Here is a 12,232-nt window from a genome sequence, read left to right as displayed (position 1 = left end):
GAATAGTTCCTGGCTTCGTTGATAAAATATAGATGGCTAGCCACCAACTTGTTTGGTGTATCCTTGTTTAGAAAATTTCTATTTTAATTAGATAAAGTTTGCAAGAAACAGAGAGTGGATTTCAAACATTCTTCATGAACTTTGCCTTATTTTTTGTAAGCCTCATCTAACAAGACTTCTTTTAAGTAATTTGGGTCCAATTTGAATTTGTAAGTAGAGTAACTACTAAGAACTTGAATATCTTCTTTGATGTTTTCCCACTTTGATGTTCTTCACTATTGTGGGCCTCTTTAAAGGTCTCATATATTTGCATAAATAAACAGGGTAGTTATATCTAATTTGAATAGGTATAATATCTGGATAAGAAATTTCTATAATAGCTTAGATTACCTTTCCTCTCCCTTTATTAGTCTCCATGAGGAAATTTTTTTAAGTTATTATTTTTGAGATTCTGGGATGTTCTAGATCACTATTTAAAAGATGATTCATTTTAATTGATTTAATTGACTTCCTTCTGAAGTATTTTTGTTTGTCTGCATAACAAGCCACTCCAAAATTTAGTTGCTTAAAACAACATTTTATTTGCTCATGATTCTGCAATCTGGGCTGGGCTCAGCTGGGCAGTTCTTTGGCTGGTCTTGCTGGTGAGCACTTGTGTGGTTGCACTCAGTTGGCAGGTCAGCTGAGGACTGGACTCAGCTAGGATGCTGGAATGACCAGGCTTCTCCTTTTCCATGTGGCCTCTCCATGTGGTTTCTTCAGCAGAGTAGCTGGACTTGTTATATGGCAGCTCAGGTCTCCCAAGAATGCAAAAGCAGAAGCTGCCAGGTTTACTTAAGGTTTATGCCTGGAACTGGCACAGTGTTACTTCTGCCACATTGTATTGGTTAAAGCTAATCACAGGGCCAGTCCCCATTCACAAGGAGGGGACTGTACAAGGATGTGAATACTGGAAGGCCTGATTCGTTGGGGCCACCAATGTAACAGACTACTCCAATGTCCTTAAATAGTTCTTTCCGTGTAAGTTTAGGAATAGCCAACTCTTTGCCTTTCTTTGTCTGAAAATGTCTTTATAGTGCCCTCACTCTTTAATGAATGAAAGTATAGCTGGGTATAGAATTCTGAGTTTACAGTTACTTACCTTTTATACTTAGAAGATATTATTCCATTGTCTTCTAGATTCTATTGTTATGTCAAGTCTGCAGGAAGTCCAATTGTTAATACTTTGAGGGTAATATGTTTCGGTATAAGATCTTTAATGTTCAAAGGGAGCCTTCATATATAGAAAGAGTTATTTATAATTACTTCTGATTTAAATTAATATTCCAATTTAACAATTACAAATTTTAAATTTTCTTTCTTTAAGCCTTTAATTTTTAAATATTATATAAGAATAGTAACTTTCACTTGTTTTTTGATTTTTAATTAACTCAGTTTGAACAAATGAAATATCCCTTAACAATGACTCATTTACAAATATAGTCAATCAAATTCCATTAAAATTTTATACTGCAAGTTTGTTGATTTAACTGTATTCTGTTTTTCTCTTAAATACTTTAAATACCCAATGAGGAAAATTTAAAACTTTGACTATCAGAACCTTCCCAAACACTCTAAAAAATCTTGTAAATCTAATAAATTAAACCTATGAATATAGTAAATCCAGAAATATCAAACATTTTAATACTGTTTATAAACTTAATCATATTTCCCTAAAACTGTCAGCACAACACTAGCAAACTATTAGATCAAATTTTCTTCTGATATATTAAATAACAATTTATAGATTTAATTTTATTTGCTTTGTCATCTCTGTATTTAATCCCAAGTCTTCCCAGAATCCAAAAGACTTATCAAACATTCATTTTAGAAGTAGTATGTTAGTTGGTAGACTATTGGTTTTGAATATTAGTAAAGTACTAAAGTATTTGTTTTGAAAAAAGCTACTCTGTGACCATTCTTTATTTGTTACCCTACAAGAAAAATTATGCAATATGCTATTTATACTAAATCTGGTTCATGGCTAAGTATTATTGTGAAGATTAGAGAGGGCTTTAATGATGATAGACATTTTGTTCTATGCATTTCTCTTACTAAAATATCAATATGGTAACTTAAATTCATCATATTTAAAGTTTTCCTTACAGTAGGTGGATGTGAACTGTGTTGTTTGAGTATTTTTCATGTGTGGAAAATCACTGGCATTGGATTTTAAGCCAGGTAGGAAGCATATAAGTTTCCAGTTTGGGACAGATTCTTGTTTGCCCCAGCCGTTATTGCCATCTTAGGCAGCTGCAATGTTAAATAATTGCCTTTGATTATTTTTGACAAATGCCTCTGGGGAAAATGCTATTAACACTAGAAGAGGTTTGAGTCATGTTGATAAAGACAAACCCTGTGAATGAAGTTTCCAGAGAACTGCCAGCGGGGTTAAATAATGACAGTTCTCTGAGTTGGTGTTTGTGGGATGTTCTAAACCCAGTGGCTCCTATGGTTTTTACAATAATTTGGGGACTATTGGTTTTCAAGGCTTCTGCAGAGCTGAGGAGAGGGGCATGCAAACTGGGCAAGTTAAAATGCCACAAGGCTTGCTTTTATTACAAGGTTAAGCCATTTTTCTTGAATAAATGCTCCTTGGATTGTTTCAAGTCTTTGGCTAATTTCCCTAGTTCTGAGAAAGTTGATTTTGATGATTTTTGCCAGTGTTCTCATTGCTTTTATGGAGGAGCAGTTTTTCAGAGGTTCTTACTGTGCCATTCCCACTGATGTCCTATCCCTTTTAGTTTTCATGTTACAAATACTTCCTCCCAATCTACCGTCTCTCTACTAGCTTTGCCCACGGTGTTGTTCACTGAACAGCAATCCTAAATTTTGATGTAATCAAGTGTATCAAGTTTTCACCTATGGTTTATGCATTGGTGTTTATGATGCGTTTTCCTACCCTTCGGTCACAAAAATATTCTCCTAGATTTTCTTCCATAATTTTACCTTCCATAATTATGTCTTTAATTCTACAGTCCATCTTTACGTGTAGTGTTATATAGGGGAACCTATTCCATTATTCTCCATGGAGTGAAGTTTTCTGGATACCATCTACTAAACAATCCACACTTTCCTCGTCGACTTGTGGGACCTCCTTAACTATATGTTAGGCTTCCCTGTATAAATGGGTCTGTCTTTGAGCTCTCTGTTATGTTCCTTAAGTTAATTTTCAGTTCTTGGATCAGTACTAAAATGTTTTAGCTATATGATTTTTTAGTTTGTTTTAATATGGAAATAGCTTGTCTGATATGGAAATTCTCCATTCTTTGCTCTTCCTTTTCATAGGTGACCTCTCTATTTATGGACCTTTATTTTTCCATTTAAACTTTGGAATTTATGACATTCCTCAAAATATCCACCTAGAATTTTGATTGGGTTGTGTTGACATTATAGATTAAATTAAGAAAATTTGTCACCTTTATAGTAACATACCATCCTATCCTATCTGAGAGTATGGAAAGTCTATTCAGTTCTACTTTTGTCTTTAAGAAAATTTAAAGTTCTTCTCTATAGAGGTCTTGTGAATTTTTCGTTAATTTCTAGAAACTTTATACTGTATAATTCTTATTCCTACAGAGACTATATCTCATTTTTCATTTTTTTTCTAGTAGGTTATCATTATTATAGTGAAATGCTTTTGATTTTTATACTCTTATCTGCTTACCTTGCCACACCCTTATTCTCATAATTTATTGATTCTAGTGGTTTTTCTATTCAGCTAATTATATTTCCTACAAATGATGACAGTTTTTTCTTTTCCTTTGTAATCATTATACTACTTTTTTCTTTTTTTATAATATTCACCAGACTCTTCAGTAGTATGTTAAACAGTAGAATTTTAGTTCTGAGTTGTTATGGGTATTATACTTATTTTTCTGTTCTTTAGTCTTTGTCTTTTTAAGGAAACAAAAAATTTTATTTTCTTCTATATACCTTAGGCACCCTCCTTGATTTATTTCTATTCTTATTTGAGTTCTGCCTCTAGGAATTTTTCAAAGTAGGTCTGTTTTATGGGGAGATCTTTTGAGGCCTTCTTTGCCTCCCAATATTTTTTATTTTGGCTTCATAGTTAAATGACAGTTTGGTTGGATATAAAAATTCTAGGCTTAAAGTTCTTTTCCCTTTAATATTTTAAAAATATTAATCAGTCATCATTGTGTCCAATGTTATTGCAAAATTTGATATAAATCTGCTTCTTACTCATTTTTAGATAATCTACCTCTCCTCTTTGAAAGTATGTAGAATTTTTTCTTTGTCTCAGATAACCTTAAATTTCTTTATAAAGTGTCTTAGATGTGAGTTTTTCTTTATCTACACCCTGCAGGATTGGGAGGAGAGTGAGGCAAGTGAGAGGCCGAGGGTACAAAATTTAAGGAGGCATTTACTCCCAGGATCACGCAAGTGCCTCCTTAAATTTTGCATCCCATGGGCCTCACTTGCCTCATCTTACACCTGGACCTGCTACCCTTTTGGTAGTTTGTGAGCCCTTTCAACCTGAAGTCTTTGATGTTTCTTTAATTCTTGGTTTTTATCATCATTATTTCTTCAAATATTTCCTTCTATTTCTTCTTCTCTGTCTCCTGAATTCTAGTATTGGTGCTTCTACCATCCATGTCTCTTAGCTTTTCTTTTATTTTTTTATTATTTTTTTAATGGATGTTTTCCTTTTGTAGTTATACATTTTTCATTTTTCCATAGTATACTCTTTTTTTTATGAACTCAGTTTACATTTACCACTATTTTTTTTTTTTTGAGGAAGATTGGCACTGAGCTAACATCTGTTGCTAATCTTCCTCTTTTTCTTTTTTCTTTTCCTCCCCAAAGCCCCAGTACATAGTTGTATATCCTAATTGTAGTTCCTTCTACTTCTTCTATGTGGGATGGCACCTCAGCATGGCTTGGTGAGTAGTGAGTAGGTCTGCACCCAGGATCCAAACCAGTGAACCCTGGGCTGCTGAAGCAGAACACGTGAACTCAACCGCTATGCCACCAGGCTGCCCCCTCTAACTTTTTCTTTTATATATTTATTTCTTTATCCTTTCCTGCTGCCTTCAGGGAGAGCTTCTCAGTCTGATTTTCTAGGTCATGAATCTTGTTATTTATCTCATCTTTTCTTTTTTATTTCAACTATTATATTTTTTCATTTCCAAAATTTTACATGACTTTTTTATGACCTCTTATTCTTGCTTCATATTAATAATATATTTTATATCTTTGAGGATATTTGTTATGCTTATTTTAAATCCTTGGTGCATAGGTTCTAATAATTCTGCTTCACATAGTGTACACATTTTAAATTTTGTTGTCTTTCTTTTACAGTGTCTGTCTAGTTTATCTTAGGTCACGTTCCCTGTGGGGAATCAGCAGCTCTGTGTGGGCAAAGGCTAAAGACCAGGTTCTGGCTTGTGTGCCTCCCAGTGAATTTAAGGAAAGAAAAGGAGGGTCAGGCTGCAGAGTTTCAGGCCCCACAAAACCAGTTTTGACTATCTCCATTTGTTGCCACTGTTCTAGACCAGTCCTCTAGTCAGGACTCCATCCCTATCCCTTTAAACTCTTAAAAAGAGGCATCATTGAGGGCCGGCCCCGTGGCTTAGCGGTTAAATGCGTGCGTTCCGATGCTGGCGGCCCGGGTTCGGGTCCTGGGCTCGCCCCGATGCACCGCTTCTCTGGCCATGCTGAGGCCGCGTCCCACATACAGCAACTAGAGGGATGTGCAACTATGACATACAACTATCTACTGGGGCTTTGGGGGAAAAATAAATAAATAAATAAATAAAAATTAAATTTAAAAAAAAAAAAAGAGGCATCATTGAGAGAAGGCAATCTCTTGATATTTTTAATCCACCATCACTGACGGTTGCTGGGGGAATGGTGGAGGACGAAATGCCCAAGGGGGCAGCATGCAACCATTTCCATCAGCTACTTACCCTGGAGGGACTTCTGTGCTGTTCCTATATTACTAAGTTGACAACAGATGGCTAGGCAGTTGCTGCCAGTTTCTGTGGCCCTCAGGCAAGCAATGATCTTCCTGAGGTGATGTGGGGACAAGTCAAGAGCAGATTTTAAAAGTTCTCCCCAACCTATTCTCTCTTGGCCGCATCTGACCTCCCTACCCTTCAAGATGCCACCAACCTTTCATACCAGTTCACTAAAGTTTTTGGTTTTCTCATAGTTTTTTGATTTTCTCATAGTTTTTTGATACTCATCAGATTCATGCTGCTTCTCCCTTCCATGGTTTCCCCTTTTGTTAGGATACAAAAGAGCTAGTCTCTTGCCTAACTTTGAAGACCCTCTCTCATTGGACCCCAGCATCCTAGAGAATTTATAAATATTGTCTTTAATCCTCATAATTCTAAAAGCAAATTATTATTATTCCCATTTTAGAGAGGAGGAAATTGATTCTCAATAAAGTTAAGTGATTTGTCCAAAGTCACACAGCTAAGAAGTGTTGGAAGAGCTGGAATTTGAAAACGAGCCCATGCTTTAGATACTCCATTAATGCAACCTAATTAATGCCCAAATTTAGAGCTGCTTCACTTTAGTCAAGAAGTTATCAAATTATGTTTCTGAAAACATTAATGTTCTGTGAGCTGGACAATGGCATTCACCCCAAAATTGGTAGTCTTTTCCCAATTGGTGGAAAAAAATGTAAGTTATAGTTAGAATTTTCTCAATGTCACAGTTGTTGTCCATAAATTTTTATTAAATCTTTGGCATCACTGTTCTTTTGCGTGCTAGAAAATCCTAAAAGAAAGGTAATGATTGAGTAGAACATGAGTTTTGAGTGTCTGATCTCAATTAGAAATCAAGAAAATGTTATCAATTAGTATTTTTTTCCTGCTAACTCGGAAAAGATTGCTATTTCATATCATGTAATATATAAATATTTGAATACTCATCATTCCTGCTAGTAAAATTAGTTTATATCAATGTCTGAATATTGAATTGGATTCATGAATGCTTAATAAATGTGAATTTACTAACATATTTCTCCTTCTTATATATCCTCCCTAATTTTAAAGGCATGGTTTTTAAAAATTAAATTTTGTTTTATTTTTTAATAGCTAATACATGCATATGGTACAAAATTCAAATGGTACAAAAGGATATACAGTAGAAGTGTATCCACCTCTCTCCACCTCTATCCTCCAGTCACCTAATTCTCTCCCCTACAGCAACCACTGTTATCAGTTTCTTGTATATCATTCCATAGATATAGTAGATGTACATAACCTCTTATGTACATGTTTTTTATTATAAAGGGAGACATTTTTTATTTTTTCCTTGACAGAATTTTATACTAAACTAGGAGTTACTCTGATTCCTTACATAACCTTGTGTGCTGAAAGTAAAAATAAAGTGAGTTTTAAAAATCATTAAAAATATTAAACATAGGGAGACAATATAACGAACCCTTATTTACCCATCACCCAGACTGAAAGATTATTTAAAAGTGACTTTTAGAGGGTTTAATACTCTTGCAAATTTTTAGAACCTCTGTCAATGGGAAATGAAAAGAATTATGTATTCAACTACAACTGCAGCAGCCCTGGAGTTTTCCTGTTTGTTCTGTCAGTGTGAGTTGGGAGCAACTTACGCGTAAATTGCTTATAGATTTTCTAGTAGTAAAAAATAAGTTAATAAATAAATTGTACTCATGCTTTTCCTAAAACTTTGGTTGGTATCTGTGCAAGAAGCAACTCTAATAGTAGATTGTTTTTCATTTCTTTTACATTTTTTTTATTGGGGTATAATTAACATGTAACATTAGTTTCAGGTGTACAACATGATGATTCAATATTTGTATATATTGCAAAATAATCATCACAAACAGTCTAGTTAACATGCATCACCATACATAGTTACAAAATTATTTTTGTGATGAGAACTTTTAAGATCTACTCTCTTAGCAACTTTCAAATATGCAAAATTGTATTATTAACTACAATCCACATGCTGTACATTACATCCCCATGACTTATTTATTTTATAATTGGAAGTATGTACCTTTTGACCCCTTCACTAATTTTGCCCACCTCTCACTCCTGCCTCTGGCAACCACCAATCAGTTTTCTGTATCTATGAGCTTAGTGGGTTTTTTTAATTTTTGTTTTTATTTTTTAGTTTCCACATATAAATGAGAGCCTACGGTATTTGTCTTTCTCTCTCTGACTTATTTCACTTAGCATATGCCCTCAAGGTCCATCCATGTTGTCACAAATGGCAAGATTTCATTCTTTTTTATGGCTGAATAATATTCTATTGTATATATATATACAACATTTTCTTTATCCATTCTTCTGTGGATGGACACAGGTTGTTTCCATCTCGTGGCTATTGTAAATAATGCTGCAATGAACATGAGGTGCATATATCTTTTTGAGTTAATATTTTCATTTTCTTCAGATAAATGCCCAGAAGGGGAATTGCTAGATCATATGGTAGTTCTATTTCTAATTTTTTGAGGAAACTCCATACTGTTTTTCATGGTGGCTGCACCAATTTACATTCTTACCAAGAGTGCACAAGAGTTCCCTTTTCTCTACATCCTTGCCAACACTTGTTATTTCTTGTCTTTTTGATAATGGCCATTCTAACAGGTGTGAGGTGATATCTCATTGTGGTTTCAATTTGCATTTCCCTGATGATTAGTGATGTTGAGCATCTTTTCACGTACCTGTTAGCCTTCTGTATGTTTTCTTTGGAAAAATGTCTATTCAAAGTCTTTGCTCATTTTTTAATTGAATTGTTTCGGGTTGTTTTTTTTTTTTCTTTTTTTTTTGCTATTGAGTTGTATGAGTTCTTTATGTATTTTGGATATTAACCCCTTATCTGATATATGATTTGCAAATATTTTCTCCTATTCAATAGGTTGCCTTTTCATTTTGTTGTTGTTTTCATTGCTGTGCAGAAGTTCTTTAGTTTGATGTTGCCCGGCTTGTTGTTTTTTGCTTTTGTTGCCTTTGCTTTTGGTGTCAGATGCAAAAAATTATCACCAAGACTGATGTCAAGGAGCTTACTACCTATGTTTTCTTCTAGAAGTTTTATGGCTTCAGGTCTTACCTTCAAATCTTTAATCAATTTTTGAGTTAATATTTGTATATGGTATAAGAAGACAGTGGTCCAGTTTTCCCAACAACATTTATTAAAGAGACTGTCCCTTCCCCATTGTATATTCTTGGCTCTTTTGTCATAATTTAATTGGCCATATATGTGTGGGTTTATTTCTGGGCTCTCTATTCTGTTCCACTGATCTGTGTGTCTGTTCTTACACCAATACCATACTGTTCTGATGAGGATAGCTTTGTAATATAGTTTGAAATCAGGGAATATGATGCTTCCAGCTTTGCTGTTCTTTTTCAAGATTGCTTTGGCTATTTGGGGTATTTTGAGGTTCCATACAAATTTTAGGATTGTTTGCTCTATTTCTTTGAAAAATGTCATTGGAATTTTGATAGAGATTGCATTGAGTCTGTAGATTACTTTGGGTAGTATGGACATTTTAACAATATTAATTCTCCCAATACATGGACATGGAATATCTTTTCATTTATTTGTATGTTCTTCACTTTCTTTCATCAATGTCTTATAGTTTTCAGTGTACAGGTCTTTTACCTCCTTGGTTAAGTTTATTCCTAGGTTTTCTTTCTTTCTTTCTTTCTTTTTTTTGATGCAATTGTAAATGGGATTGTTTTCTTAATTTCTCTTTCTCATAGTTCATTATTAGTGTATAGAAATGCAACAGATTTCTGTATATTGATTTTATATTCTGCAACTTTAGTGAATTCATTTATTAGTTCTAACAGTTTTTTGGTGGAGTCTTTAGGGTTCTTTATATATAATATCATGTCATCTTCAAATAGTGACAGTTTGACTTCTTCCTTTCCAATTTAGATGTGTTTTATTTCTTTTATTTGCCTAATTGCTCTGGCTAGGACTTCCAATACTATGTTGAATAAAAGTGGTGAGAGTGGGAGTCCTTGTCTTATTCCTGATCTCAGAGGAAAAGCTTTCAGCTTTTCACCATTGAGTATCATGTTAGCTGTGGGTATCAGTAGATTTTTAAAGCCATTATTCAATTAATATTAGTTTTAAAAATTACTAGTAATTCCACATTTGGGCTAATTTGGTTGTTTTGATTTGGTTCTTTTCATGGAGAAAGAATGATGAATCCATTACATTTATTATTTAGATGTGTATAAGCAACCTTGAATACTTCAAAGAATGCTTAGTTTCATTAGCATTTTTGATAAAGCATGAATATTATGAATACTGATTATATTTCCATATACAAATCTAATTTTTGTCCTGACTTCACAAAATCTCTTTTTCTTAGTTCCGCTTGCCTCTCCTGATGCATCAGCAGAACTTCAAAAGAATTTTATAGAACGCATCTCTTTTATGCATCAATATGATGCCAGGAAAACTCCCAATGAGCCCATCCGGGGAAAGGTGAGACTATATTTAGAATAAATTATTTAATACTTTAGGATGGTAGATTTATGGTAGAACTTTAAGCCTTTTCAAGTCATAATCATTTTTCTCAAAATCTATTCAAAGAAACTAACATGGTTATTAAGAGGATAAAATCTCAACTACGTTTCATAGTCAAAATAAGAAATGATGTCATAATTTTGGATCACAGTCTTTGAAATTTGGTTTAAATTATTAAAATAATTCACTTAAGGTAATATCAAAACAGTTTAACTTCAGATAAACTGTTTGATATGTTTTTATGTGTGTGTGGCAGGGGCTGCATATAAGTTTTATAAAGCCAAACGGAAATGTAATAGTTAATTGCTGGATTTTTCCAACTACAAATGTTTGTTTTCATATTTCGCTATAACTAAGTCTTTTGTTGGAACTAATAGATATTTGGGATGCAATCATAAATCCTGTGGTCTATGAACATAGTTTCTATTGTATCTATAAAGCAAGAAATGAAATTTGATATGAACAGTCTTATGCAATCCAAATGATAGAAAGGTCGAGAATAGGAGATAATGAGATAGATGCTGCTGCTTTGACTTTTTGCTTTTCCCTTCCTGGTCATTTTCTGGTGCACCTTATTTATAATTTGTTTAAAAGGTTCACCAATAATTATTATGCTGCTGTCTTTAGTTTTGGCCTAAGGTGACAGCCAATGATGAGGCAGATGCCTGCCTCACCAGACTTGATCTAACACATGAACTCAGTTTACAGCTGCATCTTCTGGCAACTTGTGTTCCCTGGTTAACATCAACTTTATTTTCCTTTCCAGCGACATGGAGTTTTTGTGCAGACAGAGATAAAACCAGGAAGTAGGCCAATAGTTCCTAAGGGAACAGAGGTATTACTGAATGCTCCAGGGTCATGCTGGTCAGAACAGTCCGAAAAAACAGAGAAAGGAAACTCAGCGGAAAGCAAAATGATCTCACCCAGTCTCTGCCGACAAAATTCCCTAGAGCTGTTAGAGACTAAAACTCACTTATCAGAAACAGACGTCAGAGAGGCAGCCAAGGCTTGCCCCAGAAGTCCTGAGACAAGGGAGAAGACTGCAGACGTCTTTCAAACAGCTGCAGTAAATGCTCTGCTCACCAGGCACGATCCTTTAAATCCACCAATAAAAAGTCAGGATAAATCAGGATAAATGACCTTCTTCAGATAAAAACAGAATCCTTGGAATGTAGAGAAATTTCAGAATCACCCTACAGGCCCTCGCGTTTGCTTTTTCTGTTATCAGTAACCTCAAAACATACAATTTACACAAATGGAAAAATGAAAAAAAGACAATTAAAATATACCAAAATTTTAAGAGTGGGCTCCAATGAGTGATGGATTATGAGACATATTTCTATGTCATATTATTTATAAACAACTTTGTTTTGCACAAAAGTAAGTGTAATTAATGATTATAAAACTTGTAGAGGAAAGCCCCTAATAGATAGTCATTAGTTATGGCTCTGGAATCAAGCTGGGGTTGGAATTTTGGCTCCACAATATATATGAGCTGTCTGTCTTTGGGTAAATTACTTAACCTCTCTAGACTTCAGTTTCATCTGTAAAATTAGGATGATAGCAACTTCATAAGGTTATTGAGAATGAGATTATGCACATTGATCAATCAGTGATCAATGTAGTCACATCATCACTATTACTATAATTAAAATTTCAATTTCAGGATAATGTTCTCCTATAAACTTAAATTTTC

General features: G+C 34.1%; 1 protein-coding gene across 1 annotated transcript in view; it reads left to right on the top strand.

The window, feature by feature from the left end:
- C12H2orf73 (chromosome 12 C2orf73 homolog) overlaps positions 1–11,818 on the top strand; it is a 29,060-nt gene extending 17,242 nt beyond the window's left edge. The window contains exons 4-5 of the mRNA XM_058550662.1: positions 10,379–10,494; positions 11,303–11,818. Of these exons, the coding sequence (XP_058406645.1) occupies positions 10,379–10,494; positions 11,303–11,671 (485 nt within the window). The 3' untranslated portion in view covers positions 11,672–11,818. The remainder of the gene's footprint in view (positions 1–10,378; positions 10,495–11,302) is intronic.
- The last annotated feature ends 414 nt before the right edge of the window (positions 11,819–12,232 follow it).

Source organism: Diceros bicornis, chromosome 12 (genome assembly GCF_020826845.1).
Source record: "Diceros bicornis minor isolate mBicDic1 chromosome 12, mDicBic1.mat.cur, whole genome shotgun sequence".
NCBI classification, from domain to species: Eukaryota; Metazoa; Chordata; class Mammalia; order Perissodactyla; family Rhinocerotidae; genus Diceros; species Diceros bicornis.
This window is presented reverse-complemented; position numbering and strand designations above follow the sequence as displayed.